The following is a 24,184-nucleotide window of genomic DNA, read 5'->3' on the forward strand; positions in this document are numbered from 1 at the left end:
ACGGAACGTACGCATGTGTACGTCCGCATAGACTTTGCATTGCTATGCGGAACGTACGTTCCGTTTGTACAGTATACGGTCCGGATCCGATCAGGCGGATCCGGACAGCGAACGCTAATGTGAACCGGGCCTTATATAATAACTATGAAACACAATTTCTGGGCTACACAGAATTGCTGATAATACTGTAATAATGCTAACATTTGTATTATATTGCTTTTTTCTCCTGTTGGGCTGAAAGTGCTTGAGAGCTCCAGCCACTAAGTGGCGCTCAATAAGCCATCCTTCAGTGTTAAAGCGGACCTGAACTCAGAACTTCCTCTCTGCTCTAAAATATAAACAACAGCATAATAACAATAAAAGAAAAACATTTTTTTTACACCTTGTACAAATCCTGCAACGAATCTCAATGTGTCTACTTCCTGCTTTTATAGAAGCAGACATGTTAACATCCTGTGCTTACAAATAAGCTACTCTGCCATGGCAGTCAGCTGACACAGCTAAGAGATCAAATTACAACTTAGTCACAGATGATGGGGAATTAGCCAGGCTAAACTCTCTAAATACATACAGGGTGCATTGCTGCACACATATGATTCAGCCGGCAGGAGATTTGGGTGCAGGGTAAAGCCGATAAATGGCTCACCCTGCTCCTGCACAAGTCCTGGTGGCGCTAATTACTATTCCCCTTTCAGGTTGCCATGGATATTGGGGAAAGATGTAATTCGGCTTCCAGCTATTGCCGACGGCCGAATTATCATGTTTTTATAGTAACTTGTGCTCCGTCGTTTTACAACGCCCAAATTACTGAGCATTGCTATAGTCGTAATTCCTATTACAGCCTCTGGTGGTGTTGGCTGAATCCAAATCTCCTGCGCTGGTTTTACAGCGCTCTGCATTTCTCTCTGTTTTCCTTCTGTCCTGTGCAAGAGTTCAGGTTCATTTTAAACTGCTTGGGTACAAAATCAATTACTTATCTTAACGTGACAACGCACATGATACAATAAAATGGTCCGATTTTACGGCAATTCGATAAATATGATCGGATCTCCTGATAAAATCGAAAGCTTTTCTTTTTTTCATTCGACTGAAAAATCCGATCAGATTTCCGGTTTTTCTATTTTTATCGATCCGGAATGCTGGACATTTTTCTTCAATTTTTCTAAAGATTGTATGGTGTGTGTTAGATTGTCAATTTATTAATATACCCACCCTAGCAATTTTCTCAGTTTCCAATCATTTTTATCATAACTGGGGAAAAATTAAACATAGGTGTGTGGTACATTGGTCATATTTTTGAAATGTTACAACCAGTCAGAAAAATTGATTGCAATTCTTGAATTGAACAGATATTTAAAAAAATTGTATGGTGTGTGGCCACCTTAAGGAGAGGGAAGCCTCTGGAACCTAATAAGGCTTCCCATAGCGTCCTCCAGTCCCCCGTCACGAAGCACAGTCTCCGTGCTACTGAGCGTGCGTGGCCGTACTATACAGCTGTAACACAGCCACGCTCATGCCAGCATAGGAGCACGGCCCTGATCAGCAGGAGGGTCTCGGCGAGTGGCAGAGGACCGGAGGATGCAGAGGGAAGCCTCACCAGGATCAAGAGGCTTCCCTCTCCTTAGGTAAGTATTGTTTCTGAACCTGAGCTTTAGCTCGGGTTCTCTTTAAGAAATCTTGCCCAATGACTCCTTACTATAACATCAAAAGGTATCTATACACACATCAATTTTCTGCAATTGAAGAAAAGGAGGGGGAGATCGGCACTGCTAATAAAACTTTTAATCCATAGTGATGTACACAGATGCTTCAGAACGCAATACACTTGCATGACAATAAGGACACATCATGTCACATGAAAGCAATAAGTTGTGCAAACATACCGAATCTTGGAGAGCGGTGCGGTGGGTGCTGGGCAGCGGAGAGTGGTGCGGTGCGGTGGGTGCTGGCAGGGCCGGCGCTACTATAGAGGCAAAGGAGGCAGCTGCCCCAGGGCCCCAGAGCTTGTAGGGGCCCCCAGTGGCTACAAGAGGAAAGATATTTTTTTCAAATCGACCTTATAGTTTTTGAGAAAATCAATTTTAAAGTTTCAAAAGAAAAAAAATACACATTTAAAAACCAGCCGACTTTAATGGTTAATAGCAAATCCACCTTAAATTCTAGAAACCCTAAATTTGCAGGATATGTTAAAGAGTCTCCGTAACAAAAATTGCATCCTGTTTTTTATCATCCTATAAGTTCCAAAAGCTATTCTAATGTGTTCTGGCTTACTGCAACACTTTCTACTATGACAGTCTCTGTAATAAATCAATGTATCTTTCCCCTGTCAGACTTGTCGGCCAGTGTCTGGAAGGCTGCCAAGTTCTTCAGTGTTGTGGTTCTGCTATGAACTCCCCCTTTCAGGCCCCTCTCTGCACACTGCCTGTGTGATATTTAGATTAGTGCAGCTTCTCTCTGCTCTCCTATCTTTTACAAGCTGGATAAAGTGTCCTCTGAGCTGGCTGGGCTTTCACATACTGAGGAAATTCAGACAAGGGCAAAGCTGTTTGCAGGAAGAAAAGAGCAGCCTGAAACTTCAGCGCATGAGAGCAGAAGGGGGAAAGAAACACACAAATGATCTCTTGAGATTCAAAAGGAAGGGTGTATACAGCCTGCTTGTGTATGGATGTATTTTGTATGTGTGGACATACTGTACATCAACCTACTTCCTGTTTTGGTGGCCATTTTGTTTGTTTATAAACAAACTTTTTAAAACTGTTTTTAACCACTTTTAATGCGGCGGGGAGCGGCGAAATTGTGACAGAGGGTAATAGGAGATGTCCCCTAACGCACTGGTATGTTTACTTTTGTGCGATTTTAACAATACAGATTCTCTTTAAGGAGATCATTGGGAATAAGAGGAAAAAACGATTTTTCAAAAAGACCATTAGTTTTTGAGAAAATCGATTTTAAAGTTTCGAAGGAAAAAAATATACTTAAATGTCACTTTTAGTACCTAACGGTAGTGTAATTTTACATGCATCAAAAGAAAGAGCAATAAATTTCCTGACGGGGTTTCCAGGGGGTCCATACGCAGCCGCAGTGCTTTGGCCAGGGATCGCTATACAGCCGCAATATGGCTGTATGAAGATCCCTGGCATTTTTTTCCTATTTTCCCCAAAAAAATTTTGTTTAGAGTGTGGAAATTTTTTTTTTTTTTTTTTTTTATGTGGGGTCCCTCCTCCTGAAGCTTTTTAACCCCTTGTCCCCCATGCAGGCTGGGGTAGCCAGAATGTGGAGCTCCGACCGATTGATTTTTGCTCCGGGGTATCTGTTGGGAGGGGGGGGGGCAGGTTTATTTTGCCCTGGGGCCCCATTGTTGCTAAAACCAGCCCTGGGTGCTGGGCAGCTGCCCAGCACCCACCGCACCGCCCTCCAAGATTCGGTATGTTTGCACAACCTATTGCTTTCATGTGACATGATGTGTCCTTATTGTCATGCAAGTGTATTGCTTGCTGAAGCATCTGTGTACATCACTATGGATTAAAAGTTTTATTAGCAGTGCCGATCTCCCCTCCTTTTCCTTAATTGCACAAAATTGTCTTGTCAGTATCAGAGCACGCTTATGACACCAGAGTGACAGGAGAGAGTGCATGTTTATGCAACATCCCCTCTGCCAGCACCGTTCACTGGAGTGCCGACTCTTTTGCCTTTTTTGAGATACACTTACATTTTCCCAAGATGTGTCAAAACAATTAATCCCTCTCCGAGCGGAATCTAATCAGAGAGGTATTGATTTCTTCAACAGACAAAATCAATTGAACTGCAGCCCTCAGTGCATTGCAACACTATGGGCTTGATTCACAAAACGGTGCTGTTAGCACGGGTTTTCGCGCGTTTTACCACGATTTCGCGTAAAAAAATAACATTTTTTGCACGCAAAAAATTTGCGTTCGCTCGTTAACGCAAATTTTTCACGATTTAAATTTGTGTTTGCGTGATAACGTGAATTTATCGCGCAACCGCGATTGTTTAATGCGTGAAAATTCACACATTTTTGCACGCGAAAACCGTTATCACGCGAAATTTCGTGCACAGCACTTTTCACAGCGTGCTAACAGTTAGCACCGTTTTGTGAATCAAGCCCTATGTCTCATTGATTGAGCACTGCTCCTGCCACTCCCTGATCGAACCTATATTTTTGTCCTGTCCGATCGATACTTCCAATCAATTTTAGGCCATAATCAATTGGAATTCAGTAGATCAGACATGTCGGTGCAATAGTACACGAATGGGAATCGAACTGAAAAATTAATGTGTGTATGGGCTGCTTAAAACTACACTCAATATTGCAATACCAATATTGATCATCATCACTAGTATAGTACAAAAGTATCCAGGCAGAAGTTGTGTCCCCACACTTTAAAGGACATTATCCCCACACTTTGATTGGCCCTGTTACAGGCAGCCTACTAGGCCAATCAAAGTGCAGGGATAATGTCCTTTAAAGTGATTGGACCCACAGGGGCTCAGAGCAGGACGAGTGGAAATCTCGTCATTGCCAATTAGCAGGCATAAGTTCGTAGCACTCGCTGTGCTACTCTGATAAGGCACGCTAACTCTGATAAGACATGTTAACTCTGATAAGGCACACTATTTGTTATAGTGAATCAACCCCATGATGTTTTCCAGGAAGCCCCCAAAGCAGCAGTTGCTAAGCGACAGGGGGCATGACATGGGCGGAGAATAGAGGCCTGGGGGCAGGAGCTGATAGGCCGGACAGGTAAAGGTGGGCCAGGAGGCGTGGCTGGGCAGCCAGGTAATGTTAAAACAAGGGCAACAAGGGGAAACTTCCTCTTCAGGGCCGGCCTTTGACCTGAGCGACCGGAGCGATCGCTCAGGGCGCCGGCTTCCAGGGGGCGCTCCTGCCACCTGGCTGCATGTGGCTGCTGCGGCCCCGTCTGGGTCCGTCTCGCTCCGCCCCCTGGTGCCGCTGCTGGGGAGCAAACATGCGGCCGCCGTGATGGAGGGGGGAGCCGCGGGGAGGGCAGCCCGACCTCTCCCTCCCTTCCTCTCCGGGCCGCCCTCCGTGCTCCCCCCTCCGATGCAGACTCGGCAAGTTATGCACAGAGAACTCACCTTCCTGGTTCCGATCGCCGGCGCCTCTCACTTCCCGCTGTTCGCCTCTTCTACATAGCCGCTGATGCACACTAAACTTCCTGCTTCGCAGGAAGTTTAGTGTGTATCAGTAACTAATGTAGAAGAGGCGAACAGCGGGAAGTGAGAGGCGCCGGCGATCGGAACCAGGAAGGTGAGTTCTCTGTGCATAACTTGCCGAGTCTGCATCGGAGGGGGGAGCACGGAGGGCGGCCCGGAGAGGAAGGGAGGGAGAGGTCGGGCTGCCCTCCCCGCGGCTCCACCTCCAGTATGAGGGGGGGGGGCACCTACCTACCTACCTACCTACTCCAATCTATACTGGGGGCAGCTAACTATCTAACCTATACTGGGGGGCAGCTAACTATCTAACCTATACTGGGGGGCAGCTACCTATCTAATCTATACTGGGGGCAGCTACCTATCTAACCTATACTTGGGGGGCAACTACCTATCTAACCTATACTGGGGGGGCAGCTATCTATCTATACTGGGGGGCAGCTACCTATCTAATCTATACTGGGGGGCAGCTACCTATCTAACCTATACTGGGGGGCACCTACCTACCTACCTACCTACCTACTCTAATCTATACTGGGGGCAGCTAACTATCTAACCTATACTGGGGGGCAGCTAACTATCTAACCTATACTGGGGGGCAGCTACCTATCTAATCTATACTGGGGGCAGCTACCTATCTAACCTATACTTGGGGGGCAGCTACCTATCTATACTGGGGGGCAGCTACCTATCTAACCTATACTGGGGGGCAGCTACCTATCTAATCTATACTGGAGGGCAGCTACCTATCTAACCTATACTGGGGGGCAGCTACCTATCTAATCTATACTGGAGGGCAGCTACCTATCTAACCTATACTGGGGGGCAGCTACCTATCTAATCTATACTGGGGGGCAGCTACCTATCTAATCTATACTGGGGGGCAGCTACCTATCTAATCTATACTGGGGGGCAGCTACCTATCTAATCTATACTGGGGGGCAGCTACCTATCTAATCTATACTGGGGGCAGCTACCTATCTAACCTATACTTGGGGGGCAGCTACCTATCTATACTGGGGGGCAGCTACCTATCTAACCTATACTGGGGGGCAGCTACCTATCTAATCTATACTGGAGGGCAGCTACCTATCTAACCTATACTGGGGGGCAGCTACCTATCTAATCTATACTGGAGGGCAGCTACCTATCTAACCTATACTGGGGGGCAGCTACCTATCTAATCTATACTGGAGGGCAGCTACCTATCTAACCTATACTGGGGGGCAGCTACCTATCTAATCTATACTGGGGGGCAGCTACCTATCTAATCTATACTGGGGGGCAGCTACCTATCTAATCTATACTGGGGGCAGCTACCTATCTAACCTATACTGGGGGCAGCTACCTATCTAACCTGTACTGGGGGCAGCTACCTATCTAATCTATACTGGGGAGCAGCTACCTATCTAATCTATACTGGGGGGGCAGCTACCTATCTAACCTATACTGGGGGGGCAGCTACCTATCTAACCTATACTGGGGGCAGCTACCTATCTAACCTATACTGGGGGCAGCTACCTATCTAACCTATACTGGGGGCAGCTACCTATCCAACTTATACTGGGGGCATTTACCTATCTAACCTATACTGGGGGCAGCTACCTATCTAATCTATACTGGGGGCAGCTACTTATCTAATCTATACTGGGGGCAGCTACCTATCTAATCTATACTGGGGCAGCTACCTATCTAACCTATACTGGGGGCAGATACCTATCTAACCTATACTGGGGGGCAGCTACCTATCGAATCTTTACTGGGGGCAGCTACCTATCTAGCCAATACTGGGGGCGGCTACCTATCTAATCTATACTGGGGGCAGCTACCTATCTAATCTATACTGGGGGCACCTATCTATCTAACCTATACTGGGGGCAGCTACCTATCTAATCTATACTGGGGGCACCTATCTATCTAACCTATACTGGGGGCAGCTACCTATCTAATCTATACTGGGGGCACCTACCTATCTAATCTATACTGGGGGCACCTACCTATCTAACCTATACTGGGGGCAGCTACCTATCTAACCTATACTGGGGGGCAGCTACCTATCTAACCTTTATTGCGGGTACCTACCTATCTAACCTATACTGGGGGCAGCTACCTATCTAATCTATACTGCTGGCAGCTACCTATCTAGCCAATACTGGGGGCACCTACCTATCTAATCTATACTGGGGCAGCTACCTATCTAATCTATACTGGGGGCAGCTACCTATCTAACCTATATTGCGGGTACCTACCTATCTAAACTATACTGGGGCAGTTACCTATCTAACCTATATTGCAGGTACCTACCTATCTAACCTATACACTGGGGGCACCTACCTATCTAACCTGTACTGGGGGCACCTACCTATCTAACCTATAGCTGGGACAAATGCCTACCTAACCTATACTGGGGCAAGTATACTGGCTACCTATACTGTGGGCACCTACCTGGCTAACCTACTGTATACTGGGGGGGATCTATAGCTGGCTACCTTTACTGGGTAACCTATGCCTGGCTACCTATACTGGGGGGACTTATAGCTATATGTCAGAATCAGGATGGACGGAGGCGCGCTGAGCCTCAGGCTGCTGCAGAGAAGCGTGCAGCATGTCCTGAGTGACGACGAGTCCTCTCCTGCTCCCAGGATCCTGTCACCTACACTGACACTAAGTCTGCAGACTGCTCTGCAGACAGTAAGAAGAGAAGACTGACCAGCAAGAAGTAAGGCTCCCCAACCTCCCTACGCTAAAGGGGGGAATATGCTTATGCTGCTAGAGTAGATACACTAATGGGGGGGGGGGGGGGGGGGGTCGGGGAGGATCTGCTGCCTAAATACACTAAAAGGGATCTGCGACTGCAAGACTAGTAGCCTAAGCCTATATACACTAAAGGAGGGATCTGCCCCCCCCCCCCCCCATTATGTGTGTGTGTGCTCACACGCGAAGAGGATAAATGGGGGGGGGGGCACCAAAATCTGGTTACGCTCAGGGCGCTGAGAAACCTAAGGCCGGCCCTGTTCCTGTTTAAATTTGAACTCCAGAGCGACACGCTGAATCCATGGCCGGTGAGTGGTTTTAACTTAGGGTTTCTGGGTTAGCTTCACAGTAGAGGCAGAGGGGTTTTTCATACCTGCGTAGCCATTTATGCTACCTTTCTCCCCAGCTAGGCTTTGGGGGGTTTGCACAACAAAGGATTGCATATTGGTCTGCTGCTGTATAATACTTTCCTCAGCCAGGCCCTCAGGGGCTTTGTAACTTGACTATTGGGAACACACCATGTGATTTTGCTTGCTAGATGGTTCGAGCAATAGGAGAGTTGATTGTAAAGTGTATCAGATGGTAGATCTGCTGCAGGATCTCGTTGTGTGTTCCCACCATAACACAGGGGCCCCAACCGTCCCGTTTTCGCCGGGACGGTCACGGGTTGGGGGAGGGGTCCCGCTGTCCAGGGATACCCCCCCCTTGTGTCCCGGCAGGCAGCGGAGGGAAGAAAAGGATCGAGGCGCCAGCCGCGGCTTCTGTGTGCGGGATGCGGCGGTCTGGGATAAGATTGTCCCTCCCTCCGAATGTGCCCCCCAGTGTCCCCCTGTATGCAGAGATAACAGCGCAGCGGAGCGGGCAGTCTTACCATCTTCCTCGCGTACCGGGCATCTCCATCTCTTGCTTCCATCTACTTCCTGTGACGTCACAGGAAGCAGGAAGCGGAGAAGACGAGAGATGCCCGGTACACGAGGAGGAATGGTAAGACTGCCCGCTCCGCTGCGCTGTTATCTCTGCATACAGGGGGACACTGGGGGGCACATTCGGAGGGAGGAACAATCTTGTCCCAGACCGCCGCATCCCGCTCACAGAAGCCGCGGCTGGCGCCTCGATCCTTTTCTTCCCTCCGCTGCCATGGGCACTCTCCCCTTCTCCCCACTCCTTGACAATTGCAGATATATATATATATATATATGTAAATATATATTTCTAGGGGTGTGTCAGAGGGTGTGGTTGGGGGTGTGGCTTAAGTGTCCCGGTTTCTCATCTCAAAAAGTTGGGAGGTATGATAACATTTGCCTGTTTTCTGTAACAATGCAATCCTCACTGCAGCTGCTGGTGGAGAGCTCAGGCTGTAGGGGGAGGGGTGGGTGCTGGAACAACCTAACTCACCTCCCAAAGGCCCTGTCTGTATACAGGGCCGGATTTGTACTTTTTAACGTCCAAGGCCAACTATACCGTCTGTATGGTTATCTCTGTGTGCCCCAATGAGAATTCTACTTACTTTCCATCATTGGATGTCACACACAATAACTATTTTAGTAATACGTGTGTAGATTATTAGTTATGTTTTCCTTAAGAACTTTTATGTTATGTTTGCCATCTCATTAATGATGGAACCATTGTGTCACCATGAGAGTTAGGCTGATGTGTGCCTGCAGGATAGAGCTTTCAGGTCTTGCAGGGATGACACAAGTACAGGACAGATAGTTCAAATGATAAAGCTGTCTTTGTAGATAGGGATGGCTGCATAAAACAGCTTTACTGCCCCTCACTGAGCCGCCCCTAAATTTCTGGTTCCCTAGGCCATGGCCATATGTGGCCTTGCCAGAAATCCGGCCCTGTCTGTATAGAACAATGAGGAAAAAGAATCAGTTGAGTTACACAGAGCAGGACCCCAGGGCAAAAGGTTTCAATCCCTAGATAAAGTGATTAGCATTTATTCTAACGGAAGAGGGAAGTTTTTAAGCAGAATAATGTAAATTGATAGCTAATTAATTATGTTTACGGTTGAGCTATGTTAAAGAGCTTGGAGTGCTCAGTTGGCAAGCATCAGACTTCTAATCTGAGGGTTTAGGATTCAAGTCCCTGTTCAGGCAATGCCTTTCTTGCTTTAGATCAGCATAAAAGCATATTTTAGGCAGGATTAGGGAGCAGGCAGAAGTTTCCAGTATAAGATAGTACAGGGACTTACAAGTATAGGCTGAGGTCAGGTATATATCAAAACCACGCAATAGTTTGGGAAATCAATGGCTTCATATAGAACAGCCACCCAGACATATGGACACAGGTAAGTGGCTAGCTGTTCCTTTAGGTTATCTAAGAAATCAGGAGAATGCCCTGGAGTGACTAGCAACATAGCAAGGATAGGTAAGTTTCACATTACTGTTGCTGCAGTAAGGCATATGTATATGTGATATTTACTCTGTATATCATAAATCAAGAATCTTCTTTACACAGAGTGGCAAGTTGCAATCTAGTCTGCTCTTCCCACTGAGTTAAAATAGTTTGCCTTTCTTTGTACTTGTGATCCATTCCTAAATGCACATCCATTTACAATCGACCAGCTGTTATTTAATTGAACAGAAATTGTTAAAACACAAATTGGCACAGCGTATGACTTCCCCAGCTGTACCACAGGAAGGGTTACATACCAGCTATTTGCCAGGCATATGGGAGGTTCAAGGGCTCATACACACGTACCAACAATTGGTCCAACTATCTTCCGAGCTTGTTAGTTGGAAGATAAATTGGGCGTATGTATGGCTGGCAAACAGCCAGATGACCAACTGATATGAGACCGTTTGCCAGTTCCAACCAGTGGATCAATCTGCCCAATTATCATGCAGATTGGAACGGGTGTGCGAGTCTTTTGAACAACTTTGTTGTTTTTTGTAGGCAGGCATGTTGTGCAGTTTGTCATTTGACTGGCACACATAGGATTTAAGTGAGATGGTAGTTTGATTGGCTGGCGTTTGCATAGATGTTTGTCAGGTAGACAACTTGTTGCATGTTAGAGCAAAATGGGTCTATGGCAAGAAGTTATATAGAAGTAACTTTATTCCAGTTGAAAAGACTGTATATTACCTCCATTTCAAACTCAGCACAGGATGGAGGAAAGATAGCCAGCCACGTGGGCTTACTACAGTGAGGGGGGGGAGGGATGTTACCTAGTGGGGGAGCAAAGCTATATCCTTCAAAGACAACAACCCCCTCCCCCTTCAGGTGTGAATAGATATTGTTCACTGAAGCTGTTATCAACTCAAGCTAGGATTGAGTGTAAATTTGTGCTTTCAAAAAAAAACTGCATGTACTTTTAATCTTTAAAAGCCTTTATCAGATCCCCCGCCCCGCACCTGCCCTTAGTGGGTCCTATTTGATCTGGAAACCTCACCAATACCATCTGTCCCCTATACTAACTAGTGGGGTCTCTGTTAATTCGCATGATATTGCATCTTATACCCCGTTTGCCTGTATAACCTTGTTTTATTGCCCAGCACTGCATAATAGGTTGGCGCTTGATAAAAACAATACGTAATAATAATCTCCATCAGCTGAAACAATTGCTCCCCCACTTCATGCCAGTTATTCTATTTGTACCATATAGTATATAGACTGATTTTGGCATTAAAGGTGCTACATACTCATCATTGGGCGATATTTATATATACAGTAAATGTGGTATACGCCTGAAAATGCTTTGGATCTGATAAATGGGGGGGAGGGTGTAAGTTAGAAAGTACACAACCTTTAATGCACAAATTTGCAGAGCAAATATTATTGCAATTGTTCATAAGTTCACACTAATTCCGGGATCATTGTGTGAGAGATCGCGGTAAGGCAGCCGCCTCCACTCAGCGTGGGGCGGCTGGTTCCGTGGAGCAGATGGCGCAGCACGGAAAAGCAGCCGCCTCTACTCTGCGTGAGGCGGCTGTGAAGGGCATGGCGGAACGCGGAGAAACCGCCGCGTCTTACGCGGCGGTTAGCGCGCATGGCCCCGTTGCACCGCAGAGTGGTGCTGGTGTAGCTGGGACTCATAGTCCCTCCAAGTTCAGAATGACGCGTGTGCGCGCGGAGAGGCATGGCTTATGTGGTGGCCAGAAAGGGGTCAGCTGACCAGGCTGGTCAGCTGACAACTCTGCCTTCCCTCATTGGTCCAGCACTTAGGGAGGTGTGGAGAGATCTCTGTGTATATATATACTGCCGGCTGTTCAGTTGCTGGTTGTCTGGCGTTGCGAACACAACGTGGGAGCACTCAGACCCTTAGTCAGATCCTTAAGTGTGCCGGGACCAGCTGGAGCTGTAATCCTACACTTAGCTAGATTCTGTTGATAGCTTAAAGTACTAGTTTGATTGTGATTATCTGTTATGACCCCTTGCCTGCCTGACTATCCTCCTGAACTCTGATCTTGTACCTTGCCATTCTGATACTCTGTTGCCGAACCCCGGCTTGTCCTTAGACTCTGCTTCTGCCTCCTGATCTTGTCCCTCAATATTTCTGATACCCTGTTGCCGAACCCTGCCTGTACCTAGACTCCTCCTCTGCCTTCTGAATCTGTACTTTATCTGTCCGTGTGTTTACAACCTGGCTTGTCCGACCTCGAGAACCAACCTTACTATTGGAGGCGGTTCCCCGTCCTGTTAGTGACACTTCCTCCTGAGTGTCACTTTCAGACAATCCTTCCTACTCTCGACCTGACTCCTCCCGCCTTGGAGAGTTCAGGTCTTCGGAAGGAATCTGTGCACTGCACTGAAGCCTAGTCCTCTAAGTGTTACTGTTACACCAAACACTACACTCTACTCAGGTGAACTAGAGGTTAGCTAGTATATCGGATTATCAGTGATACTGCAGATCACGTATAATCTGGTATACATCTGTATTCTTAGTGATACTGCAGATCACCGGTAATCAGATCCTCTCTGTGCTTCACCGATCGTTACACATTGCTAGAAGGAGGAGATTATCCTCTCTACTCCATCCCATCCCCTGCCAATAGTGGAAAAAAGAAGTGTACAGGATGGAGAGGTGAGAAAACACATGGCCTTATTGGCAGGTACCTGGGCCAGGAATTCCTTTCCACACAGAAATGATTGGGGTGGGTGTGTATATATGTGTGTGTGTATATTTAAATAATAAGGAGCAAATTATCAATGATGATGACAGTAACGATGACAATGGTTATGATGATTGTTACTGTTAATGTTATTGTTATTACTATTATTGCTATCATTATTATGATACGTAAGCATAGATATTACACAATGTATACCTTGATTTATGCACTCAATTTAAATGTAGAGCACTATATAAGTCTTGTATAAGGTTAGCTAAATATACCCTTGGTTACAGTCCTTCTAATGCAGTTAGATTCAGGCAACCCTAAACATACAGTTATTTATACAGTGAACCTGCACTGATGTTGAACAGGATTACACTTAAAATGGACCTGAACTCTTGCACAGGAAAAGAGAAAAACATGGATACATACACCCTGTGTGTATTTAGAGAGATTAGCCTGACTAATCCCCCTCACTTGTGTCTATCACAAGTGGTAAATTAATGTAGATCACAAGTTATAATTCAATCTCTCCTCAGGGTCACCTGACTGCCAGGTAGGGCAGTTAGGCTCATTTGAAAGCACATGCTGCTAACAGTATGTCTGCATCCATGAAAGCAGAAAGTAGACACACTGCAGATTCATTGCTGGTGCTGTATCAGCTGTAACAAAGATATGTTTTCTTTCTGAAAAGGGTATTGGGCTGTTGCTTATCTTTTAGAGCAGAGAGGAAGTTCTGAGTTCAGGTACGTTTTGGTTATCTAAATCAGTAGAGTATTCAGTATAGAGACTGATCGGGGCATAGTATATGTTATATAGTATTTCCAATATAGGAGCACTTTGCGGAGTGGCTCAATGCGGAGAGTAAACAAAGCCATAGCAAATTCATCTGCCCTGTAAGGTTTGATCTGCTGCCGCTAACCAGTTGTAACAGCAAGGACGGCGGGTCCTTAACAATGGCGGCTGGACTGAGTATGGCTGTGGCGGGACTAGCGTCCTGGCTTAGGAGCAGTTGGTGTACCCACCAAGCTAGAAAAACTGTGGCTGGTGGCTGGTACGGTGGTTTATTGAGATCTCTGAATAATGGAGGCATGGACATGGACTCATCATTTTACACAAAATGTATTATGCAAATGTTTGAGTTTCTTCCTTAATTTTTCAGGTGCCATTCAGGAACGCCTCTGTGGAACAGGCAGCTCAGGAAGCGCATTGGGAGGGCAACTTGTGGAGCAGATAGCTCAGGGGCCACACACAGTGGCTGGATAGTGTACTGGTTGAGGGCTCTGCCGCTGACACAGGTGATTTGGGTTCAATCTAAGTAAGAAGACCTTGAGGAAGGCTCGAGGAGTCAAACAGATTTAAGACCTATGTATGACCTCATTGGGCAGAGCATTAGCATAGCTGGCCCCGTCATTTTGAACAGCATATAATAGAAAAATGTGCTGGAATTGTTTTTTTTTTTTAATGAAGCTTCTTGGTTCTCCCTTTATTCTCAAACCAATCCCCCCTCCCCCCCCCCCTCTCCCTCCCGCACAGGCAAAACAAAACATTTGGATTATGGGACACTCGTACATAGTGCGGGCGGAATGGAGAGCGTCAGTGTATGGTTGGGGAGGGGAACTTGGGCAGGTGGAAGTGCATTGGTTCGGATACTCGGGCCTCACATTTGACTGCTTTGTAGTAAATTTGATAGGATAGTGTGTCTATGGGGGTCCACCCGATAAATTGATGGTGCATGTCGGGATCTCCCATGCACAGCCTGATAGATGAGTGCAGCAGGGTGGCACAATGGTTAGCACTCTAGCCCTGCAGCACTGCGTCCTTGGTTCGAATCCCAGCCTAAGCACTATCTGCACAAAGTTTGTATGTTTTCATAAAAATTCTTTAGGAGAACATGGGAACTGTTCCCCAACTTAATGGTTATTGGGTCCGAGATGGTTCCAAGGTTTCAATGGCAGCCCCCAATATAACACGCGAAAATATACAAAGCAGGAATTAAAATAAACAGAGCCATAGCAAAATGCATTTGCCTAAGGGGGATAATTGCGGTACATCACAAGCTACTGGAGAAAGATGCTGGTTATTTTCAGAAGGACAGGGTACATTTAAATGACTTTGAGTGCGACATCTTTTTTGTTTTGGCTCGAGGGGGCCCTGGAAGCAACCCTAGAGGAGGTGGGGGCATTCGGGGTTGAAGGGTCAACCCCAAATTGCATGGCGGGTCCTTGACAATGCCGGCTGGACTGATTATGGCTGTGGCGGGACTTGTGTCCTGGCTAATGAGCAGTTGGTGTACCCACCGAGCTAGAAAGTAGAATCCAGATGATCCGCACACTTCATATGAACCAAGTTCAAATTTTATTCAAAACATCGTGACACAAGCCATTCCAAAAACCAACGATTCGTTTCGGGGCCACGCAGGGTCCCCTTTGTCAAGGCAGTAAAACACAGAATGGTGACATCATGTGAAGCAGTAAACACCTTTTATAAATAATACCCTAATTAATGAACCACTCCCCCTCCTCATCAAATGCAGCTGTTACAACAAGTAATTACCATATGTAAACACAACTTCGCACTGTGATGCTATGCAAAACCTCCATGAGAGACTGATACATACAATATGATTCAAGTAATCCCTCAGTCGCACTTACTTGTTGCCACGAGTCCCAGGCATATTGTTCATCCCCATGCAAAAGAGCACAAAAGGCATTAAAACAAACAACCGTATGGGCGGAAATCCCGCCTCTCGACAGCGGGGGAGCCGGCCCGGCTTGTGCACCTGGTTGGCTACAACCAGTGTCACTCAGTCACAGGCCCGCTCCTCCCCGCTTCCCGCGTCATGACGTTGCGTGGAAACGCTGCGCAGCCCTGAAAGGCTAGACGGGTTCGGTGCTGAACACAGCCCCGCCCACCCGCGTAGCCCTGCCCATCACGTGCTGACGACAAACAGCAACCACTGACATGATAACATGACGCCCCCTATTGCGGAGGCGTCGTTACCATGGTAACCAGCCCGAACATACACGCTGGGCCGGAACAACCCCGGCATGCGCACACTGGCCGAAAAGAGCCCGCCCACCCCGTGAGCTGCCCTAGCAACTGGGGGAAGCGCTCTGCAACAGTGCCGTACCGAACCGCACAAAAAACGCACAAAAAACGTGATACATGGGCATAACAGCTAATGGCCAAAGGGGGAAAACGCTGTGCAAACCATGGGGACACTACATGCAGGGGCACAATCATGGCAACATGCAGTTTGCAAATGCAAGTATGTATAAACATAAAAAGAACTGATAGGAGGACACCATAAAGTGATAATTAAAGGTACTACTTACAACCACCACAAAAAGAGAGTAAGAGAAACACCATGTGGACAGGAGGACCAGATACCTCAGACCCAAGAAGAAAAGAGAAGAACTTCCTGCAATATAAAAAAAACAACAAATTACATATATATACACATTAACATGCATTATGCATACATAGGTAAAAATAACTTCATCAGTATACTAAAGCACTCTTCATCTGTCAGACAGGAAACAGGTTAAAGCATTGTAACTATTCAAACCTGCAGGCGCCACTGTATTGAGAGTATATATCCAAAAAGCCTCTCGTTGTAATAATAAACGTTTCCTATCACCTCCCCTTCTGGGTGTCTGTACCCACTCAATCACCATGCCCCTCAGGGCATGTACCTGATGCTTCTGTTCTAAAAAATGCAACGCTACAGGTTTCGTAGAATCAGGGGTCTCTCCTTTCTCCGCCATTTTATACATCGTGCGAATATCGCTGCCTTGACAAAGGGGACCCTGCGTGGCCCCGAAACGAATCGTTGGTTTTTGGAATGGCTTGTGTCACGATGTTTTGAATAAAATTTGAACTTGGTTCATATGAAGTGTGCGGATCATCTGGATTCTACTATTTGACAATTTACTGATCCAGCACCTCCTGGGTAGGTGTGCAGTTCCCTCGTGGATTTTTGCACCGAGCTAGAAAAACTGCGGCTGGTGGCTGGTACGGTGGTTATTGTTATCTCTAGATAATAAAGAAGCATTGTCATGGACTCTTATGATATCATTTTACATGGAAAGTATTATGCAAATATTTTGTTATGAATTATAAGTGTACTAATAAAGCTGTGGCTTTTTAATGCCAATGGTTGTCACAGTCTCATTGTTAGTACTTCAGGCCTTGTATGGGGCCTGCCCAGGTCAAGGAAGCCCCCAGAGCAGCAGTTGCTAAGCGACGGGGGGCATGACATGGGCGGAGAATAGAAGCCTGGGGGCAGGAGCTGATAGGCCGGACAGGTAAAGGTGGGCCAGGAGGCGTGGCAGGGCAGCCAGGTAATGTTAAAACAAGGGCAACAAGGGGAAACTTCCTCTTTAAATTTGAACTCCAGAGCGACAGCCACCCACCCACCCTTGAGTCCGTAAGGTTAGTCTGCTGCCGCTAACGAGTTGTCACAGCAAAAGACGGCGGGTCCTTGACAATGTTGGCTGTACTGATTATGGCTGTGGCGGGACTTGCGTCCTGGCTAAGGAGCAGTTGGTGTACCCAGCGAGCTAGAAAAACTGCGGCTGGTGGCTGGTACGGTGGTTATTGTTATCTCGAAATAATGGAGAAGCATTTTTATGGACTCATATCATTTTACACGGAAGGTATTATGCAAATGTCTTGGAACGAATTATGAATGTCACAGCAAGGACGGAGGGTCCTTGACAATGCCGGCTGGACTGATTATGGCTGTGGCGGGACTTGTGTCCTGTCTAATGAGCAGTTGGTGTACCCACCGAGCTAGAAAAACTGCGGCTGGTGGCTGGTACGGTGGTTATTGTTATCTCTAAATAATAAAGAAGCATTGTCATGGACTCTTATGATATCATTTTACATGGAAAGTATTATGCAAATATTTTGTTATGAATTATAAGTGTACTAATAAAGCTGTGGCCTTTTTAATGCCAATGGTTGTCACAGTCTCATTGTTAGTACTTCAGGCCTTGTATGGGGCCTGCCCAGGTCATGAGGTTTTCCTAAACTTCTCAAAAAAATGCTTTCTTCTAACTCTATGCAAGATACGTTGTTTTTCAGGTGATTTCAGTATGGAGCAGTGCTTAGAGTCGAACACACTTGCAAGTTTCGTTGACGATTTCAGGAACCTATCAATGTCACGTACTGATACACTATCTGCACACAAGTGTGAGGTTAGGTTACATAGTTACATAGATATTTTGGTTGAAAAAAAGACATACGTCCATCGAGTTCAACCTGAGAACAAAGTACAACACCAGCCTGCTCCCTCACATATCCCTGTTGATCCAGAGGAAGGCGAAAAAACCCTTACAAGGCATGGTCCAATTCGCCCCAAAAGGGAAAAAAATTCCTTCCCGACTCCAGATGGCAATCAGATAAAATCCCTGGATCAACATCATTAGGCATTACCTAGTAATTGTAGCCATGGATGTCTTTCAACACAAGAAAAGCATCTAAGCCCCCTCTAAATGCAGGTATAGAGTTTGCCATAACGACTTCTTGTGGCAATGCATTCTACATCTTAATCACTCTTACTGTAAAGAACCCTTTCCTAAATAAATGGCTAAAACGTTTTTCCTCCATGCGCAGATCATGTCCTCTAGTCCTTTGAGAAGGCCTAGGGACAAAAAGCTCATCCGCCAAGCTATTGTATTGCCCACTGATGTATTTATACATGTTAATTAGATTTAATTAATTCTAAGGCGTCTTTTCTCTAGACTAAATAAACCCAGTTTATCTAACCTTTCTTGGTAAGTGAGACCTTCCATCCCACGTATCAATTTTGTTGCTCGTCTCTGCACCTGCTCTAAAACTGCAATATCTTTTTTGTAATGTGGAGCCCAGAACTGAATTCCATATTCCAGATGTGGCCTTACTAGATAGTTAAACAGGGGCAATATTATGCTAGTATCTCGAGTTTTCATTTCCCTTGTAATGCATCCCAAAATTTTGTTAGCTTTAGCTGCAGCAGCTTGTCATTGAGTACGATTATTTAACTTGTTGTCGATGAGTACTCCTAAGTCCTTCTCCAAGTTTGATGTCCCCAACTGTATCCCATTTATTTTGTATGGTGCTAGACCATTGGTACGACCGAACAAAATGCATGACTTTACATTTTTCAACATTGAATTTCATCTGCCATGCATGTGCCCATATAGCCATCCTATCCAGATCCTGTTGCAATATGACACTATCTTCCTGAGAGTTGATGATTCTGCACAATTTTGGATCATCTGCAAAAATAGCAACATTGCTCACTACTGCATCTACTAGGTCATTAATAAATAAATTGAAGAGCTTATGACCCAGTACAGACCCCTGTGGGACCCCACTGCTAACAGTCTCCCATTTTGAGTATGATCGTTGTTTTCTGTCCATTAGCCAGTTCCCTATCCATGCACACAGACTCTTCCCCAGTCCTTGCATCCTCAACTTTTGCACCAGACTTTTGTGGGGAACAGTGTCGAAGGCCTTTGCAAAGTCCAAGTATATCACATCTACAGCATTCCCAATATCCACATTAGCATTCACTACCTCATAAAAGCTGAGCATGTTAGTCAAACAGGACCTGTCTTTAGTAAACCCATGCTGATGCTGAGAAATAAGATTATTTTCTACTATGAAGTCATGTTTAGTATCTATCATGAAGTGGAAAAGGAGGCACAGTACCTGGCACCAAATGCAGCAGGGCAGACGCACCGGAGATGGGAACCAAGAGCGTGCACGTCCAGAAGACAGCTTTGGATCCAATGAAGTAGAAAACAAGGAAGGAGGCACCGCTTCTTTTGTAAAATCCCTTTAATCCGGTGGGGGAAGATGCAGGTACATGGCAGTGGGGGCAACAGATGCCTGACAGCTGTTTCGCTGGCTTAAACCAGCTTCTTCAGAGGCAGATTGTGGCAATCTGCCTCTGAAGAAGCTGGTTTAAGCCAGCGAAACAGCTGTCAGGCATCTGTTGCCCCCACTGCCATGTACCTGCATCTTCCCCCACCGGATTAAAGGGATTTTACAAAAGAAGCGGTGCCTCCTTCCTTGTTTTCTACTTCATTGGATCCATGTTTAGTATCTCTTAGTAACCCCTCAAATAGTTTGCATACAACTGATGCTTAAGCAGCCCATACACTCAGCCGATTTTCTGGCCGACCGATCGATCGCGATCGATCGATCGATCGATCGATCGCAAATCGGTTGGCCAATCGACCGATCGACGGCCGATTTCGATCGATTTCGATCGATTTCGATGGATTTCCATCGAACTAGCAGGGTGGAAAATTTAGGTCGATCTGATGAGATTGCTTATCAGTTTGCATTGGCCTTAATGGAAATCTGATGGCAAAAAAATGCCATCAGATCGAATTTCAACAGATTTCAAACTGAAATCTATTGGAATTCTATCCTGGTAAAAAATGTTCTAAAAACGCATCAGATAGATCATCAGATGCATTTCTTATCTGTCTGCTGCCAATCTGACGAGTGTATGGGCACCTTTACAGGTCTATCATTTCCTGGATCTGTTTTTTTTGCCCTTTTTAAATAATGGGAAAACGTGGGCTGTACGCCAATCCACTGGGACTCTGCCAGTTGAAAGAGAGTCACAAAAGATAAGATAAAGGGGTTTATCTATAACTGAACTTAATTCCCTTAGGACCCGAGGATGCATGCCATCCGGGCCAGGTGCCTTGTCTATTTTTTATTTATTTAGTCTTGCTTTCACTTCTTCCTGCGTTAAGTATTTAATATTACAGTTGGAAAATTGAGACTCTTCTGCATCTGTAATTTGCAACAGTGCTGTTTCCTTTGTGAAGACAGAAGCAAAGAAAGCATTTAATAACTCTGCCTTACCTTGTTCATCCACCATTGAGTTCCCACCCTCATCCTTTAGGAGTCCTATACAGTCAACTTCTCTTTTTTTTAGAGTTGATGTACTTGTAAAACTTCTTTGGGTTAGATTTTATATCCCTAGCGATTTGATTTTCAGCTTCGATCTTTGCCAGCCTAATTTCTTTTTTACAATTTTTATTGCACTCCTTAGAGCAGCCTTAGTGCAGCCTCGTGTGTTTTGTATTAGGCCCCGTTCACACTTGCGGTTTGAGTCCGCAAGTGTCCGGGGGTCCGGGGGCCGCAAAGAGACCGTACGGGTCTCTGCGGTGGCCACAAGTGGCCACCAGTTGCGGATCCGGAATGTATCAGTTCCGGCTACAATAAAGTAGCCGGAACTAGATACATTGCAGTGCCAGAAAAGCACCGCAAGCATGGGGGATACCGGCGTGTAGTCCGGGCCCCCCAAGTGGCATAGGACCGGTGCTGGAAGCATCCGGTCCTATTGCCAGTGTGATGAGAAACATCCGTTTCTCATTGCACAGCATGGCCGCATGTTCGGGTCAGGATCCGGCCCGGGTGCGTGGGCCGGATGATCCGGACCCGAAAAATAGCGCATGTTGGAAAAGTGTCCGGAGTCCGGATCCGATCCGGCTCCGTTCTGTACGGAACGTACGCATGTGAACGTCCGCATAGACTTTGCATTGCTATGTGGAACGTACGTTCCGTTTGTACAGTATACGGTCCGGATCCGATCAGGCGAATCCGGACAGCGAACGCTAATGTGAACCAGGCCTTACATTTTTCGCATAGAAAATGTGCATTAGTTTAGCAACAAATGGTAGTGAATGGGGCCTTTTCCATTTAATCCAAATTTTCATAAGCGTTTGTATGGGGAACACTTCATTTTTTTGCATATTTTATGCGTATCAGCCGTGATTCGCGTATAATGCTTTGCAATGGCATCAGATAGCACATGAACTTTTGCATTATTTGCACGAAAATTTGCATTAAATGCATGGTTACAGGAAGTTATCAGCACTCATGACTAAGCTGTTACTAGGCAGATTATGTTGAATTTGACTAATGCAAATTTTCGCGCACAAATTTACATTTGTACACGTGTACGATTTTTTTGGATGCGAAAATTTCACACTGCAGTGGAAACGTAGCCTGAAGGTGTGCTCAGGCCTCCTTTCCACTAAAGGTTTGTGTTTTACGTGTGAAAACCAGAACTAGGAGTGTGTAAGGGGCTAAAAGGGAACAAAAAGGTCTCTTACAAAAGACGCAATGCAAAAAAGAATGTGCCTTCTTAAAATAGAAGGTAACTGCAATTATTCAGGTTGGAGTGAGTAGATGAGATCTCCCACAATGCATCACTGCTAAATATGCAAATCGTCCTTTTGTTGTCCTGTACTGCACCATCCCCAAGTACAAAAAACCTTGTGGCAGAGTCATATGGATATCTCCGCCCCCAAACAGTGACGTGCTTCCTGCTGGACAGGAAGTACGACACTGTTTTTTTGACCGATCGATGGCGAGCCACACTGCCATCACAACAATCTAAATTAATTGTTGCCATGCGATAGACTCCAATGCAAATGCCAGCCACGTGGTACCACTCGTACTGTGCTGCAGTGCACTGCAGAATTTGCATCGCCTCTGCGTTGTCATGGCAACTTCTACCAAATCGTGTCCCACCACACGTCGCATGGCCACTGCGGCGGGGAAGCGTGATATAAGGCGATGCAGGATGTGTGAAAGTAGCCTTATGCTGGGAATACACGATTCAATCCGGCGGTTCGATTAGCCGCCGGATCAACTCCCGCCACGTCCCCGCGCGTCTCCACCGCCGCCCAGATCGATTCCCGCTCGTCCCCGCGGGGGATCGAGCGGGGAATCGATCCGGCGGGTCATCGGACCTGTCGGAAATTATCAATCGAGCCATCAGCGGCTCGATTGATAAGGGCGCATCGACCCGTGTATGCCTAGCATTACACTTCAAACACCTCAGCGTCGTTATAAGAGGTTTTGGCGCATGACCAGCTTTTATAGTCAGCGTTGAGTCCTTGCAAGAAGAGAGACACAGCACAATGACACACATGGTGGTCTCAGCTGCTCAGGTCTCATATACCACCAGTCTCAGATTTACTGCATTAAACCACAGTTACATTAGGCTGAAAGCTGCCGGCTACAGGGGATGATCCTACAGTGTAAGAATGCATCTAAAATTAGGGTGTTTTTTTCTCCTGCACAGTAATGTGATCTTGGCACAGTGACAGTCATAAAGGTATAAATACACCTAACTATTTGTAGCTTAATGGGTTGTAACTGAGAAAATGTTATACCTGTTGATCTTGTTGAAATTATCCATTTTCTAGACATGGTCCCATTATAAACTAAAGCGGGATAAAACTCGATTTTTCATATAATAAAAATGAATTTTACATTATTTAAAATGTATATAAATCATTCCCTACCCCCTGAATAATTGTTAGCGCCCATTTACTCTTGAGCGTTTTGCCGGCGATTTCGGAAAAACGCTCAAACACTAGCGCTTTTGAAAGCGTTAGTGTAATAAAACCCAATGGGCCCGTTCTTACTTGGGCGATTTGCGGTTATCGCCACAAATCGCCCAAAAACATGAAACGCAAACGCGTAGCCTGCACTATTTTCAGGCGATTTCCCAGCGATCACGTTTCAGTGCTATAGAAGTGCTAAACGCGATCGCGGAGAAATCGCTGCACTTTCCAGTGATTTTTCTGCGTGAAATCGCAGAAAAATCACTCCTGCAAACCGTTTTGGCTTCTAAGTGTGAATGGGGCCTTATAGTGAGGAGAATGTAGCTGTTTGAATCTGCAGTCCCTTGAAGGAAACCAGAGACTAAATAAAGTTTTATACATACCTGGGGCTTCCTCCAGCCCCATGCACACGGACGCAAGAGAAGGGCGATCTCTAAGTATCTCTCCGGCCGGAGAGATATGAAGAGAGTGAACTTCTCTTGCGCAGACTGTCCACGACTGGCAGAAGTTACGGGACCTGGTACCGGCAATAGAGAAGGCTGAGGATGGCAGCGTGGGAGCGATCCGTGCGCATGGGGCTGGAGGAAGCCCCAAATTTGTATAAATCTTTTAATTTATTTCGTTTCTGGTACACTTTAAAAGCCCCGTTCACACCGGGGATCGCAAAATGCAAGCAAAATTGCAAGCATTTTGTGACTGGGATTTTTGGAGGGCCTTTTTGCATATTTTCACTGGACATTTCCACAATTTTTGATCAATTGCGATTAACTCTAAAACCGCGAATATGCGTTGCATGCACTGCGT

General features: G+C 46.0%; 1 protein-coding gene across 4 annotated transcripts in view; it reads right to left on the bottom strand.

The window, feature by feature from the left end:
• Positions 1–24,184, bottom strand: part of PLP2 (proteolipid protein 2) — a 138,803-nt gene that overhangs the window by 90,515 nt on the left and 24,104 nt on the right. For all 4 annotated transcript variants that reach the window (XM_068248370.1, XM_068248371.1, XM_068248369.1 and 1 more), the window contains one exon: positions 16,346–16,431. In XM_068248370.1, the coding sequence (XP_068104471.1) occupies positions 16,346–16,431 (86 nt within the window). The remainder of the gene's footprint in view (positions 1–16,345; positions 16,432–24,184) is intronic.

Source organism: Hyperolius riggenbachi, chromosome 8 (assembly GCF_040937935.1).
Source record: "Hyperolius riggenbachi isolate aHypRig1 chromosome 8, aHypRig1.pri, whole genome shotgun sequence".
Classification (NCBI taxonomy): domain Eukaryota; kingdom Metazoa; phylum Chordata; class Amphibia; order Anura; family Hyperoliidae; genus Hyperolius; species Hyperolius riggenbachi.